General features: G+C 42.2%; 1 protein-coding gene across 2 annotated transcripts in view; it reads left to right on the top strand.

Annotated features, from left to right (window-relative positions):
- The window catches only part of pigq (phosphatidylinositol glycan anchor biosynthesis, class Q), a 16,769-nt gene extending 577 nt beyond the window's left edge, over positions 1-16,192 (top strand). For both annotated transcript variants that reach the window (XM_084073018.1, XM_084073017.1), the window contains exons 2-14: positions 323-526; positions 1,142-1,328; positions 1,734-1,948; positions 2,457-2,653; positions 3,232-3,363; positions 4,912-5,032; positions 5,509-5,635; positions 7,000-7,153; positions 9,959-10,070; positions 10,383-10,463; positions 11,563-11,677; positions 12,514-12,575; positions 12,980-16,192. In XM_084073018.1, the coding sequence (XP_083929144.1) occupies positions 371-526; positions 1,142-1,328; positions 1,734-1,948; positions 2,457-2,653; positions 3,232-3,363; positions 4,912-5,032; positions 5,509-5,635; positions 7,000-7,153; positions 9,959-10,070; positions 10,383-10,463; positions 11,563-11,677; positions 12,514-12,575; positions 12,980-13,132 (1,812 nt within the window). In that variant the 5' untranslated portion in view covers positions 323-370 and the 3' untranslated portion in view covers positions 13,133-16,192. The remainder of the gene's footprint in view (positions 1-322; positions 527-1,141; positions 1,329-1,733; positions 1,949-2,456; positions 2,654-3,231; positions 3,364-4,911; positions 5,033-5,508; positions 5,636-6,999; positions 7,154-9,958; positions 10,071-10,382; positions 10,464-11,562; positions 11,678-12,513; positions 12,576-12,979) is intronic.
- Positions 16,193-16,439: the final 247 nt, after the last annotated feature.

Genomic DNA, 16,439 nt, shown 5'->3' with positions numbered 1-16,439 from the left:
GTATACTTTACATTACTTAAGACCATTTTCAAATATTTCATTTTCGCTATCCTGTATCCAATTATTGCTGCTGAAATCAATTGCTTCCCCTTGCCCCCCAGGCGCTGTTGCCACAGCAACATGCACAACGCTCAATATTTGAAGGGCAAAATGAGGGCAATGTCTGCTTTTACTTTGGGATTACAAAGGGAGTTCTGGTGAACAAAGACTTTTTCAGATGGGAGTCTGTGGAGAAATGCATATTAATGGCAGTCCTTGACTCCTTGACACGAAAATGTAGTAGACTGGTCAACATGACTGTGTCATCTCAACCCACTCTCAGATACAAAGCTGCTGGATCCTGAATCGTGAGCTGCAGCGATAAGTCGCCATGGTGCTGAAGATCTTCTTCCCCCAGTGCTGTAACCGGGCCGACAGCGGGCTGCTGGTAGGACGCTGGATCCCTGGTTACGATGACACGGCTGTGGTGCTGGCGGTCATCCACTACCCCTTTATCCCCGGCCAGGTCAAACACTACATCCAGCAGGTCAGTGGAGCACAGCCCAGAGCTCTGTGTGTGTGTGTGTGTGTGTGTGTGTGTGTGTGTGTGTGTGTGTGTGTGTGTGTGTGTGTGTGTGTGTGTGTGTGTGTGTGTGTGTGTGTGAGTGACTGTAGCCTAGGAATTAATCCTGCACCTTCTTTGCTTGCATGGATTCTTGCATGGGCGTGCCTATATTATGGAGTTCCCCATGCTAATAATCATACAATAAGTCTTTATGTGTAATTGACTTTCTATCTGGGAGGAGAATTCTTTCTGTAGTTTTTTGAACATTAGCATAGCACATAGGCTCGTTTTGCTTCACACAATGAAACAAGTGCTCATCTTCCCCAGCCATCCTTAGCAACCACTTTCTACCACTTTCTGGTCTTTTACATCGCTTGTATGGCAGCATGTTAGATTTCTTGTTGAAACAGGACATGGCGACAGACAGACTGTAAGTATTGTCAGAAAGTTGTGCCTTACACCGCCTTTAACACAGTTAATTTCTGCACCCCTAATTGGGAACCTAGTATGGTGTATAATTGTATGGTGAGATGGGTGAATGAATGGTCACACCTCTATTTCAAACCATTATCCCACACTGTTGCGCCATCACACCAGATGCAGGACCAGAGTAAAGTGGAGTTGACTGTCCTAGGCTCGTGGAGCATGCCCAAGGAGGGCCAGGAGGGCATGGAGAGTTTCCTTAGGGACCTCAGCACCATCTTTCCCAAGGGACGCTGGCTCCAGCTCAGCCGGCAGATCGGCAAGATGGGCTTCACCTGCGAAGTCCTACACCGAGACCAGAGTAAGTTTGCTGAGTAAGATTTTTTTCTATTGCCAGGTGAGCTTGCACATACGACAGTCTTGTTCCGATTGGCTTTAGAATCGCGTATCACCGATTTGAAGGGATTATCTATCCTATGCCGAATTTTAATTAATGCATCAGAACCAAGATGTTGTAAGTTGTAATGTTTGACATTTGGGATCAAGGTAAAAACCCATAATATTCCCAAAGTAGCGCAAATCTACAAGCTCGCAACATGTCACAGAGTTGTGGGCTTGTAGGTTTGCTATTTTTGGTGTGCGACACCCGTGCGCAACAAAGTAGAACTCAGGCTTTACTACTTGACACAAATGAGACAATCCTAAGTGAGGATTGACTGATTTATTTACTTTTAAATAAAGAAGGTAAATCTTTGTTTATTACCAGACGGGGGGCCAGTACAGGATGAGGTGAAGGTGAAAAAGAAGAAGAAGAAGGAAGAGTCAGAGGAGAATGAGGACGGTGACGGTGAAGGGGAAGAAGACGACGACAAGGTCATCTTCGTCCACTACGAGCAGAGGAAGGTCATGCTGTCCCAGCTCCATCCCATAGAGAACGGACTTCGTGACCCCAATGCCGATCCACCGTCTGAACTGCGACAGGTAGTCGACAGAACTGCGATTTCTTTTTGTCATCTGAAATGTTTTACATTCAGTCTAGTTTTAGTCAACTAAATATTATAGGATTTTAGTTGACTAAGTCTACCAAAAAAAATTTGGCAGGCCTTGATGGTGTCGTAATGCCTGATTTATACTTAGCTATGTGCTGAAAATAGCCCATATACAAGCTCACAACACAAATGCAACGTGTTGTGAGCTTGTAGATCGGATAATTTATGAAGCGTGACACCCACACGCAGCCAAGCATAAAATGACTTGACTTAGTTCTCTCTTCTCCACTAGTCCCTTCCAAACATCTTTGTCTAGTTTTTATTTGTCGATGAAATTGTCAGTGTATTCATAGTTAGTCATAGTTTTTGTCTTCTTAGAAGTTCTTACCTTAGTTTTTATTTCGTTTTCGTCAGTGAAAAAAGGTTCAGTCAACAAAATGAACACTGTAGTACACCTGTCAGTTCATACCACTGTGCTCCATGTGTGTTCTCTGTCCCAGATGTTCCAGACAGTGTCTCAGAGCGAGCCGCTGTTCTTCCTGGACAAATACGACGACGGGCCCCTGAAGCTGACCCACTGGCAGTCAGAGGGCCGCGAGGCCAGCATCATAGTGGAGCTGTTCAAACACGCCTCCACCCCCGTCTGCCGCCTCATCACCTGGTTACTCTCCATCTGGTCCTGGATCTGTAGTCTACGGTGAGAGGACGTTTTTATTCAATCAGGAGAGACGATATACAGGATAAACAGGGGAAATTGCAAGTGAAAAAAAGAAAACAAGCAGACAAAATTGGAACTACTTTACTTGATTTTTTTATTTTGACGGGACCGTGCATAATTTACAGTAATGCAATGTAAATACACCCTATTTAGCAAGGATGCTAATTTTCATCCGTAGTCCCCACAAAAAAACTAAAATTGTAACCTAATTAAAATGTACTGAAACACATAAAATGTAAGCTGATGAATGAAATCTGTGCGGTTCTCACTCTTAGATGAAGTTGGTATTACTCCTAAAAAACATTTGTTTACTAAAGAGCTGGAGAGACTGGGAGATCCCCCTGTTATGGAACATATAAGAGAAAAAGAAAATAAATAACTTGCATAACCTTTAATTTAATTTAGAGTGTACAATCCATTTGGTTACATTTGTACACTCTCTGAGTTGTAGACCCTTAGGGGTCCCATTTTTACCCTGAGAAGCCAGTGGTCGAAGCCATATTCAATGGATCAAAATAGAATCCTCCTCCCTACCATAACTACTTCTTCTGTCCCAGGATCCTCAACCTCTACCCGGTGCACTTCCTGTCCAGCAAACTGTCCACGTGTGTCCAGCTGAGCTACAGGACGGAGCACATGCACACGCTCAGCTCACCCAAGAAAGCTGCCACGCACACACAATCCATGAGGTAAGTGCATGTGTAATCCTGGGGGCTTGGGTGGCGCAGGAGTAGGGTTTCTGTTCACCACCACGGAGACTAGGCCGGGCGTTCTGACAAACACAGCTGGCCGTGTTTGTGGGAGGGAAGCCGGTCGGGGAGTGAATACTTTGTCACTGCACTACCGACTCCTACAGGTTGATCAAAGGTGTGTTGAACTGTGAGGAATAGGGTGGTTCCTCCACACACACTATCTCGTTCCGGTGAAGCTTCTCACAAGCACGTGAAAAGAAGTGGCAGGCGATTCCATGTGTATATGAGGAGGTGTGATATCATCCCTGGGACCATCCAGTCCAACAACCAACCAATAGGGGTCAGCAGTGACAAGATTACACAAGCAGGGAAATGGTATGATGATTAAATTAAGAGAAAAGGGGAAAAACTGGCAAAAACAAATGTAGTAAAATAAAGTAAAAACATGTAATCCACCTGGATTTGAACCTGAAACCACGATCTACCACTCATACAAAGTGTCCCCCCAACCAGCCAAGGGAGATATTAGATCCCTTGGTTATTAGGCCCCTTGACCCCTTAAATAATGGGTTCCCTTATTTAGAACCCATATCAGAGCATGTTTTGTTGACATCACAAAGGCGTGCAGGCAGGCTGCAAAATAATCCAACCATTTATAAGATGCAATGGAATGGAAGAAGTCATCATGGCACTCGCATTTAAAAATACATCCCATCAAACCTTTGGCTGTGGTTTGCCTCCCAGTGAAGAGGAAGAAGGCTTAGAGAGCATACTGTGACCTCTCCTTTTTTTGCTAGACCCAGGGGGTCTGGCTTACATGAGGCTTTGTACCTGTTTTCTCCATACATGGGCATGCCCCCTTTGTCCTTAGGCCCCAGCCATAAAAGTCTGTCCCCCTTTCGTCCATACATGGGCATAGACACAGGCTGACACGTCATGTGAAGTCTGGGTCTGGCAGAACCAGGTCTCCTGGTTTGTTTAGATATACTCCTTGGTTTCTTACACGTGTAAGCCCAAACCAGTTGTCCCCAAAACCCTGTCCCCAACTGCTGTTATTGACTGAGATGCATGGAGGGAGCGCCCATGGCGCACAAAGCCATCGGCTTCTCTGTGCGGGCACTCTATGGCCTGGCTGGCACACCTCACTTTTCTTATTTGTGAAACGGTCCGAGATATGTCTGAACAGATGAGAAGCACTATATAAACTTAATTCATTATTATTTTATTATGCTGATGCCTGATTAATACTTGCATCAGGTCATGCTCCGAAAATAGCTGATCTACAAGGTCACAAGCTTGTAAATCTGCTGTTAGTGATCGACACCGGCAGCAAACTAAGTTTAAGTCAGGCTTAAGATGCTCATCTTCGATGTCAGCCCAGGGGACAGAAAGGGCAGTGAGAAAAGAATAAATTATGCTTTATGGCGTCAGTGGCCCTGATCACCCCAATTTTGATTGTGGTTCTACGCACTTGTTGTGTGTGTGTGTGTGTGTGTGTGTGTGTGTGTGTGTGTGTGTGTGTGTGTGTGTGTGTCTCCCCGATAGGAAAGCTAACATCCTGGTGTCCTTCATGGTGGACATAGCTCTAGGCCTCCTGCTCATCTCCTGGCTCTACAGAGAGAACCGCATCACCATGCTGGCCAACGCACTGGTGCCCATCGCCGATGTACGTCTTTCTGTCTGTTTGTCTGTGTTGTTCACTACACTGTAATCACAAGTCCTGAATTAAATCTTTGATGCTCGCTGTAAGTTGGGCTGAAGCCCTCTGAATTCACTGCTGATGTATTTCTTATTTATCACTGGTGTCACATGAAAGCCCTGACCCCTGATTCCTGTAACGGTGCAGTTAGAAATGAAGCCCATTCTACATCATTTAACCCACATGAATCCTAGCATCCCTATTCTGGGATAAACATTCAGCAAAAATAGCCGATCTTCAAGCTCACAGCTTGCAGCTTACAGCTATTTTCATCGAAGATATTTAGTGTAGAGTGAAAAAACTCTGGTCAACTAAGTACTAAGTATATAGGGTTTAAGTGGTTTTAAACATGTGGAAATGGCAAACGCTGCCCAACAGGTTACAGTGCTATGAAAGTGTGCGTGTCCTGACTCCTGACCTTGTGCTACGTGTTTCTTACACAGCGCGTGGCCAAGGAGCTAGAGGAGCTGCTGCAGTGGCTGATGGGAGCGCCGGCGGGACTGAAGATGAACAGAGCTCTGGACCAGGTGTTGGGACGCTTCTTCCTCTACCACATCCACCTCTGGATCAGTGAGTCCCACCACACACACACACACGCGCACATGCACACATGCACACGCACACGCACACACACACACACACACACACACACACCACACACACACACACACACACACACACACACACACACACACACACCCACACACACACACACACACACACACACACACAGTGAGACACACACACTTAATTTACTGTTAATAATGTGAAATGATTTAAATTGCAAAAGTGCGAAAGACAGCACTTTGTTTATGTTGATGAAGTCAAACATATTTAAATATGTAATCTTCTAATTGCAAAAATCTATTAAAGTAACTTTCATGTGCTACCTGGGATTCAAACCCAGGTCCCCTTCATAAGTGCTGACATTTTTACCAGTGAGCTTGTAGAGCATTCCTGCTCAGGGAGAAATGTATTTTGTCCTTCAAGCAGTATCACTTGTCAACCAGTAGGTGTCCTACCCCGACTACAGGATCTAAATTAGGGGTGTTGGGAAAAAAAATCATGTAAGAATCACAATTCTTATTATCAACGATTAAAAATCGATTCACAATTTCAAAAGATCGTTGACACAAACAAAACAATTATGTTGTGTTTCTGCATCAAATAGAACTACACCTAATCTAAGATTCCACCAATGCCAAGACTTTTTACAAGCAACCCTCTCTGGTATTCTATAATTCTTTGCTTGAGCTGTTGGAAATAACTAGGCTACACTTGGCTGTTAAAGTTCAGATGAAAACAATATGACTGAAATAATTTGGATTAAACTGATTGTTTTTTAATGAAAATCGAATCTTGACCCCAAGAATCGTAATCGAATTGAATCGTGAGATAGCAGAAGATTCACAGCTCTAATCTAAATGTCTTTACAGAAGAGCGGGGCAGACCTAATGCCTAACCACCTTAGTTTATACAGTTATATTGTATTAACATACAAAATGAAATTACCCTCCACTGTTTTTCTGTAAATATACTTTTACTGCTCCTAGTATTGATGATTTCTTGTATAGTATTTTATGTCTTTATATGTGAATTGAATTGAATACATAGGACCACAATGGAAATAAGCCCTCAGGGCTTTTCGTGTTATCCTTTTTAGCATTATTGTATAACTAACGTTTTGCAAACTGTTAATACATTGATTGATTGAATAATCAATCAATCAAACGCTATCATACAGATTGGTAAAACATCATGTTTTATTCACTAAAAACAGTTACATAGCTTTAAATAAAATCACAATTAATTTTGAATCGTAGCCTAAAACTCATGGTAAAATGGGATCTTGAAGTCTGTGGTGATTCCTACCCCTAACACAGACAAACTTCTCCTTCCCTTTCTCTCTCGTCCATGGCGTCCATCTCCTGCAGGCTACATCCACCTGATGTCTCCGTTCATAGAGAGGATCCTGTGGTACGTGGGCCTGTCGGCGTGCCTGGGTCTGACCTTTGCCCTGTCGCTGCTGTCCGACATGGTGGCCCTGCTCACCTTCCACATCTACTGCTTCTATGTGTACGGAGCCAGGTGAGAACACACACACACACACACACACACACACACACACACACACACACACACACACACACACACACACACACACACACACACACACACACACACACACACACACACACACACACACACACACACACACACACACACACACACACAACCTTAATGAGTATTGATTTGAACAACGCTACCCTCCACTTTGTGTAGCTGAGCATATTACAAAGTCTGTACTCCAGGGGGCAGTGTCTCCCAACTGTTTGCTTCTTGTGAGAGAGCCTCATAGACCAATTATTTGTTTACCAACATTGAGACTGGATGCACAGGTGATTGTTTCATGCAATCAATTCTCAACCTGTTGTTTTGGGGTGCGCTGGTTTCAGCACAGCCCAACCCCCTCTTGTGTGTTGGGTAGTGAGGTGCGTCCTAGCGAGACCTGACAGAATGGGTTTCATTTTTAACCAGTATGACGCTTGCAACCAGTGTCTCAGTGTGACGTCGTCTGTTAAGGGGTCTATTGGGCTAATTGTCTAATTCCTTACAATTACAGTATATATAACTCTATGGTTGTAATATTAGCATGTTGGCGTGACTTTTTCCTCAGTGTTATTTTAAATAAATACATTTAATCAGTGTTATTTGCTCCATTTGAAACTGCTTCTATGGTCAGTAGAAACAGCATTGTAGTTAAAGTACTAATGACATTATTTGCATTTACTCTTAAGAGATAAATTCATTAGGAGGTGTGTGGGCTCATGAAAGAGGGCTCTTCTTGGCAGTGTTTGAGGACCTGTTCATTGTGACGGAGGATCCATTAATAGAGCTCGAAAGAGGAGCAAGGTAGAATCCACTGTGTTGTTCAGCATGATGAGCAAATGGAAGAATAAATAAGGAGAGATGAGAAGCCACTTAAATGCAAGAAGTACATTTAATGTTGTTCACAATTAGCACATAAACACTTAACTTCGAATGCAGTCTACATGCAAAAAGAACACTTTTTGCCATGTAATGTTGTGATCAGCATTAAACGTTCTGAATTTAAGTGCCTTCTCAACAATCGATTGTGGCCTTGTGAGACCTTGTTTTTTCACTATGTACTTAGACAACTAGAATAATGAAGGAAAAAAAACATGAAAATACAGATTTCACACAAATTATTTGAGAGAGAGAGAGAGAGAGAGAGAGAGAGAGAGAGAGAGAGAGAGAGAGAGAGAGAGAGAGAGAGAGAGAGAGAGAGAGAGAGAGAGAGAGAGAGAGAGAGAGAGAGAGAGAGAGAGAGAGAGAGAGAGAGAGAGAGAGAGAGAGAGAGAGAGAGAGAGAGAGAGAGAGAGAGAGAGAATAAAAAAAGGATGCTACCTTGTCCAGTAGGTGTGAATATGGGATGTCTGTCCACACAAAACCGTGTTTTAAGAGTAGTCAGTTATCCCCCCCTAACAGTTGTGGGGGCAAATGATTGCATGTAGAACATTGCTTAGTGAGGGGTACCTGCCATGGCATTGAAAATGCAGATATCTTATCATGACCATAAAATCATTGCTCCGAAAGACCTGCGTCTTGTATCCCAACATACTGTAATTGTTCATATTGAAGTAGTGTGTTCGTTAGTGTACAGCTGGTGATATCTTCTCTGGATCTCGGGATGTGATCATGTTCAGTATCATCTCAGCTACAACAGTATCATTAGTGTCTGGTTTAATGCACTCAAGCACCACAGAGATGTGTTCCAGTTCTCTGTGGGATTTAGAGATATGGAGAGAAGTTCCGGGTGAATTGACGTTGTGTCTCATAGCTCTTGCACCATCTCGTATTAATATATACACGTACACACACACCCTCCTATTAACTTCCCCATTCCCATTGCCTGTCTAACCACAATAGAGAATGCTGAAACCCAGCAATGCAAGGCTATCATATCACTCGTATTTGATTGAACCATGAGTATGTGAAGCATAATAAATGTCTGTCTCTGGGTTTGCTAGAAGCAGAGTGTTTATCAATCTCGTTTCATAGCGGTCTCACATTGGACATCAGTACACAGTCAAATCTAATCTTTCAGTTAATGTAATGCTGAGAGTGTACAAAAGGAACCAAATGAACCCATAAGAGTCCATTTGATCCATTTTACTACTGTACACAATGGTGTGTAATTAGAGGGAACATTTATATACAAATTCAATAAATGTTTACTAAGATCGAGTGGACTCTACAATCTAAAGGAGTCACAGTGTGAATATGTACATTATATGTTTAGATCGCTTTGCATATTGTAGTATATGGACACTGATAAAACAATAATTCACTGTATTTAATATGCTCTCAATCAATAGTATCAACCTCATGCACTACTTTTAGGCTGCATGGACTCCAAAAAGCACTATTGTGAGAAATCTGGCAGGGTTCGGTTAATGCATTTACAGGAGTGAGCAAGCTGTTTTGAACTTTTACAACATTTAAGCTGTTTATTTGTGTTTTGGGCATGGTCCCAAAGCCCGGACAGTGGGTCAAAATTAGAGCCAGACCAGTCTGATTAATTGATTGTGCAGATTGTGAGGGAAGCTGGTTATGACCAATTGGTGAAAATCCTAACTGTCAGGTGAAAAAGAAGCTGCTGGCGACTCACCCCAGGCCAACAATGGTGGGATGGCAGCAACAGGGGTCGCAGTACATGTGGTGGAACAGGCAATGATTACAAAAAGACAATGAGACAAAAGCAGATCTAGCAGAAAATATAAAAAAGGTGAAAATTCATACTCTTTCCCTAACCTCTGATTTTGTATTTTGTGAGGCATGCCTTGAACTGTGTGTCTGTGTTTGTGTCAGGTTGTACTGCATGAAAGTCTACGGACTGTCCTCTCTCTGGAGACTCTTCAGAGGGAAGAAGTGGAACGTCCTAAGACAAAGAGTGGACTCCTGCTCCTACGACCTGGACCAGGTAGCACATGCATGTGTAACGTGTGTACACACACACACACACACACACACACACACACACACACACACACACACACACACACACACACACACACACACACACACACACACACACACACACACACAGTCCTGTATTCACTCACTTACAAAGGTAGACTTCACACACACAAGTTCAATAGCATTTCCCCAAGTATACTATACTGTACACATACTGTCACAATTATTTGTAAGACAATCAATCGTCATGTAAAATGTCATGATCGTGACCGGCCTACCTGTGATATGATATCATTGCATGGTGTTGTGTTTTCAGCTCTTCATTGGGACTCTACTGTTCACCATTCTGCTGTTCCTGCTTCCGACCACAGCTCTGTACTACTTGGTCTTCACTCTGGTACGTACACACCAAAGATTATTAGAGTTAACTAAAACTAACAAAGTAACAAAAAGTAGAATTGAAAAAACATTTTTAAAAGTATGCTTTACAAAACAAGAATGATACCTAACTGAAACTGTATTGTGTGGTTTAACAAAGCTAACTAAAACAAACTAATTATTGAGAAAATGTCCTCAGTTTTAATCTTTAGGATACAAAATCTGTCTTATTACACTACAATTCTCAGAGCCCCGCTGTGGGTCCTGCAGTGTGAACTAGACTCTTTTCATTGTGGTCTTGTAGTTCTGCAGGAATGAGAGTTTAGCGCTCAGTTCCTCCTCTGATTGTGTCTGAAAGGCTTGATATCTCTCTCTGTTCAGGCCCTCAATCTTCTACATTATCTTTGTTCTTGCTCCCTCAGTGCAGTGATCTTGGTCTCCTCTACCTCTTGTAGAAATTGATGACCTTAATGTGTTCTGCAGCTTGGTTATAGTTTGTTTTAACATCAATAAAGACCATTAGTTTCTCCTGTAATAGCTTCAATGATTCTTGGACTTCCTTATTGGAATCCATTTGCCAACATTTGTCCTTTTTTTAAGGTCTCACACAGGTTCTTACAAACTGGACATTCCTTTCTTTCCTTATGTGACCACCATTCCTGTAGACAGGCTTTACAGAAGCTGTGGCTACATGACAAGACAACAAATGATTTTATTTAGGGGTGCAACAGTTCATTGAACTAATCGATTATTTTTATTAAGATTATTATATTAGGTTAATCAGACTAGTTGAAGTGTGCTGATTAGTTTATTCGATTAATCTCCCGAAAGGAAATGCATGTATTTAATTAAGTCTGACCATAAGCAGGGCTAAAACATATCCCCACCGGCTGTTTATGACACATAATACTAGTGACTCAAATACATTTACTTTAACACAGTAAAATCCTGAGTGTTCATTTAATAATTAAATGAAGGATTTTACTGTGTACAATCTCTCCTGTCTCTCTCCATTGTTTTCAATGTGCACATGCACACATTGCTCATTCATTGTCCATCCATGTGGCGTGTATGGTTTGTTTGTGACTCCTGCGTGTCTCTGTGGGGTGGGGTTGTAGTTGCGGCTGGTCGTGGTGCTGTTCCAGGGCGTTCTCCACCTCAGTGTGGACTTCATCAACTCCTTCCCTCTGTTCAGCTTGGGCCTCCGCATCTGTCGCTCCTACAGACTGGCAGGTAATGTACTCACAACTCTTAACCACATGAACCATAGCGTCCCTGTTCTTGGGGCGAACATTTGGCGAAAAATAGCAGGTGAGGTTGGACATCTGCTATTTTCAGAATAGAGCCCGGGGGAATCCCGGTCAACTACTTTAAGTAGGGTTTAAGTTGATAAGCCCTGTATACAGTACATCGTATACTATAAAGAATAGCGAAAATAGCCAGTAGCCTTGTGGTTAGAGTGTCCCCCATGAGATTGGGAGGTTGTGGGTTCAATCCCAGCAAAGACTATAAACATGGTACCCAAAGCCTCCTTGCTTGGCACTCACCATCGTCCACTACGGCTTCCCAACTTGGACGGCGCACTCGTCGCATCCTCTCCCTGCCTTGTTGAGGTAGCAAAACTAAGCGCTCCTGTTCAGTTTAACTCCTAGGAAAACAAATATAGCATCCAGGACTACAGTTATGCATAAAGCCTACAGTATTTGAACATCCCAACTGCCATCTACGCCCCTCCTGTTCTGCTATCCAACAGCCAACATATTCCACATTAGAATGTGGAATATGTGTTAGAATAGTATATAGAATTAGAACATTTATTTTTTACAGGCCTTTGCATAACAGTCGCAAAGAAATAGCTTTACCAAAAATTACATAATAATAATAGATAAATGATAGATAAGAGATAGACTTTAGGTGGATAAAGAACTGTGTGGGTGTGTGTGCGTGCGTGCGTGTGTTTACCTGTGCGCTTCATGTATGAAAGAGCAAAAGTTGAAAGTTGATCACTGGCAGAATCGATATGTGTCATTGTATAGTGATGGGTGCGTGTTGATGCTGTGTTTGTGCAGAGGGGGTGAAGTTCAGGGTGCTGTGTGAAGAGCCAGGAACAGCCCTCCACCTGATGATGGAGGTAAGCTTGGCTTTTGTCCTTTCATTTCCTTTAAGACACTTTTTCTCTAATTTACATCAATGACATATTTTTGTCTCGGTATCTAGAAATAGACAATGCAGACATGCACTAACCACACGAACCCAGGCATCCCTTTTCCAGGCATGTCTTAATAGGCGAACATTTCTGCGAAAAAAGCAGATCTGCAAGCTCACAACACGTCATGGCGAGTTATGAGATTGTAGGTGGTCTTTTTTCGCTGAAAAAAGGAGGTGCCCAAGTACGGTCTAGTATAGACCCCAAGAGGGACTCTGGTCAACAAAGAATATAGGGTTTAAAAGTGTGTTTTGTTTTTTTTATCTATGAAATGTTGACACACTTCTGTAGGAGCTTGTCCTTCACCGTTTCTCCTCTCTCCCGGTCAGATGAACCCGCTGAAGTTCGGCGATGTGGTGAAGACCTATCGCACCCCCACATACAGCTGCTACCCCAAGGACTCCTGGCTCGCCCTGGCCAAGAAGCTGTTTGTCGGAGAACTGGTCTACCCCTGGAAACACAAGACCACCAAGGTGGACTGAGAGAGGGCTGTGGATGAGATGCATGATGGTGGGGTAGGAGGAGGAAGGGGGACTGGGCCAGGAGAGATGCAAGCAAAGAGATATACACCGTAAACTCTGGAGGTTCAGTTGAACTCTGAGACTGTTCAAATGGACCCGTAAGGGAATACAACTCCCAGAGAAACACAGCAGAGATGCCATGGGAGTGGTCAGAGAAGGTGTGTGTGTGTGTGCCATTTTACCAGTGCGAGTGTGCGTGCGTGCGTGCGTGCGTGCGTGCGTGTGTGTGTGTGTGTGAGAGAGAGAGTGTGTGTGTGAGAGTGTGAGGTGAAAATCAGTAGCTTAGATATGGAGATGATGTTACAGCACATTGAGAGATTCTTTAGGCCAGGGGTCTTCAACAGAGGATCTGGGACCCCCAGGGGGTCCTCAGAGTTACTACAGGGGGTCCCCCAAATCTTTGTGTGATATAAACTTAAGCCAAAAATAGTAGATCTAGATTGATTGGCTATTTTTGGCAAAGAGTTAGGTGTGTAGAGGGAGAAAAGAGCAGCAAAGGTTTACCGGAAACACAATATTATACAATATAGAGGGGGTCCCTGCTTCATCTCTCTCTCAGCTAGGGGGTCCTTGGCCTGAAAACGTTGAGACCCCTGCTTTAGGCTAGTACGTGTAGGAGGGATACTAAGTCAATTTTGAAATCAGGTACCGTATTAATACATTAACTGCACTGATCAGAGATAGATCATAATGATTTTATGATTTTTATGTTATTAAAGTATTAACTTAATATTAGTCAGACATTTTGCTAAAAAAAGACATTCTGATTCTGTTTTCCCTCAATGCTTAGGTTTTGTATTTCTTTCCCTAGAAAGTGGCTTGCTGAATCGAATGTATTCCGTATTTATATTATTTGTGTTTTAACAACCTTCCTTGAAATTTGGAGACTTTGAAAACTTGTTTATTGTTGTCATTTGTCTGTGGAGATCTGATCGAATAGGTAACTGGATGTAAGGTAGCTGCCAGCATAAGTGAAAACACCTTTTGTCTCACTGTGAACTTCCCATCAAACTGGTAGAACGCATTGTCTCTGCAACACTGCCATTAACCACTTTGGAATATGTGAAGATTTCCAAACCCTTTCAAAAAATAGTGAAAATAGCTGATCTACAAGCTGACATCATGGCGTGTTGTGGCCGTGTATGTCTGCCATCTTTTGCCATGCAAAACCACTGTACAACTAAGTATAAAATAGGGCTATACGTGTACATTATAATCTCCCATTCAATCTACGTGGTGTCTGAAAAGCCTATGCAGTTTCCTCCTTTTCAGGTTCCATCAACTGCTGAGTGAGCGTTTACGTGACATGGACGGACGGATAGCATAGTCCTCCTGAAAGACCACTGCCTTCAGGATAGAAATGCCTCACCTGAGGCCAATCTATACTTTGTAAAAATAAATAAAAAAGTATAAAATAATTTGAAATCTCAGCAGACACTTGTCTTATGAGGATGAAACAGTTCCCAAAAATGTTAAAACAATTTCCCAAAATTTTGAACAATTTCCAAAAATGTCTACATTTTGAAAAGTAGCTAAAATAGCCTATCTACTGTAGAAGCACACAACGCACCATGATGCGACGTGTGATGAGCTTGTACTATTTTCACTATTCGTTATACAGCAAAGTATGGCACTTATGTGGTTATGGAAGTGTTTGTTTTCTTTATTGTCAGTATGGTGTTTTATTACTGTCGGTGCTCATCTGCACGACACACCCTGCTGTTGTACATTCCACTGTTGTTTTTGTTCTGAGAGAGCCCATCACAAAGGAACTGGTATGTTAGTTTGAACTATAATTTACTGCTATTCCTGCCCAGAACATGTCACATTTGAATCAATTGTGTGCCAACTTCACCCTTTTGTCTAACTGTGTGTAATTGCGTCTGCCCTCAGTTTCATCATAACTAACCAAACTGGACCCACTGCTTCTCAAGTTGAATAATTGTTGTCTTGTTGTTATCTGTTTTACTTACTTTCTTTGTTTTTTACTTTGACATATTTTGTGCCAATTTTGCTTAAATGATGAACAACGTTTTGGACATTGCTTGATTCTTTGTCTGAAACTTTACTATTTGTTTGAAAGCTGAAGATGTTCCTTTCCCTTTAATAAAATTCCAGATTGATATTTAAAGTTATGACCCCTTCTTTTCAAATGAATCTAGCCAACCTGCCTTTCTCCACAGCACTTTACAATGGAAACCGTGCAAAGCACCAACCTGCTCATTATAGGAGCAGTTCAGTGTCTTGCTCCTGGACACTTTGACAAGCAGCTAGTAACAATGTTTTAGGCCTCATTCAGTGAGAGAGGTGCCTGATAACTCTAATGATATACTGCTGCTGACATCAACTCCCTCATTTTCCATGTTCTTGCCTTTTTAGGAGGGGATAAACCTAACACATCCTTCACAGTAAAATCCTCTATTAATTGATCCCTGTCGAGTGTACACAGGGAACCAAATGGACCCATTTGTAGACTCCTTTGAGTTCATTTAACACAGGATTTGACTGTGTACAGTATGTATTTGCCTCCCAAAAATATGAATCATGTGCTACAACAGCAGAGTACTATGGCTGATGTCATAGTACTGCCGTCATAGACTGAAAGCCTTTGAAAGTATATTCAAATAATGAGTAGTACTGTATTATGGCAGCAGATAGAAAGAGTCCATTAGGCCTACTTTGCTTTCAGGAGTTAAGGCGGTCAAGTGGAAATCTTAGAGCAGGAGTCTTCAATGTTTTTCAGGCCAAGGATCCCTTAGCTGAGAGAGACGATGTCTATTGTATAACATTGTGTTGCAGATTAAATTTGTTCATAGACTTCATAGATAGCTTCATAGACTTTGACGTTTGTTTGACAGCAGTATCATCAGTGTTGTGTTAATTAGTTTTTTGTTTGCACACACATCTTTTTTTATTATGTTGGATTTGTGTTAATGTGTATTTTCAGATATTTAACCACTTAAACCCTCAATACTTGGTAAATGTGACTGTTGGCTCTGTACTTGGTCTGCTTTTTTCACCCTCTACACACCAAATGACACACACACACACACACACACACACACACACACACACACACACACACACGATTAGCAAACCATGCATGTTGTAATCCAGCTTATACAGAAATGTCTTTATCTGAGAGATGATTGGATTTCTTTTATAATAAAAAAAATATGCACGCTAATGCCTCATGGGAAATATGATTCTGCAGTCAGTGTTGAATATTTCCAGTTGTGTGAGCGAGAAAGAAACACAATTTGAATTC

Source organism: Gymnoscopelus microlampas, assembly GCF_963454915.1.
Source record: "Gymnoscopelus microlampas genome assembly, chromosome: 11".
Classification (NCBI taxonomy): domain Eukaryota; kingdom Metazoa; phylum Chordata; class Actinopteri; order Myctophiformes; family Myctophidae; genus Gymnoscopelus; species Gymnoscopelus microlampas.
The sequence above is the reverse complement of the archived record's forward strand: the minus strand, read 5'-3'. Positions and strand labels throughout refer to the sequence as shown.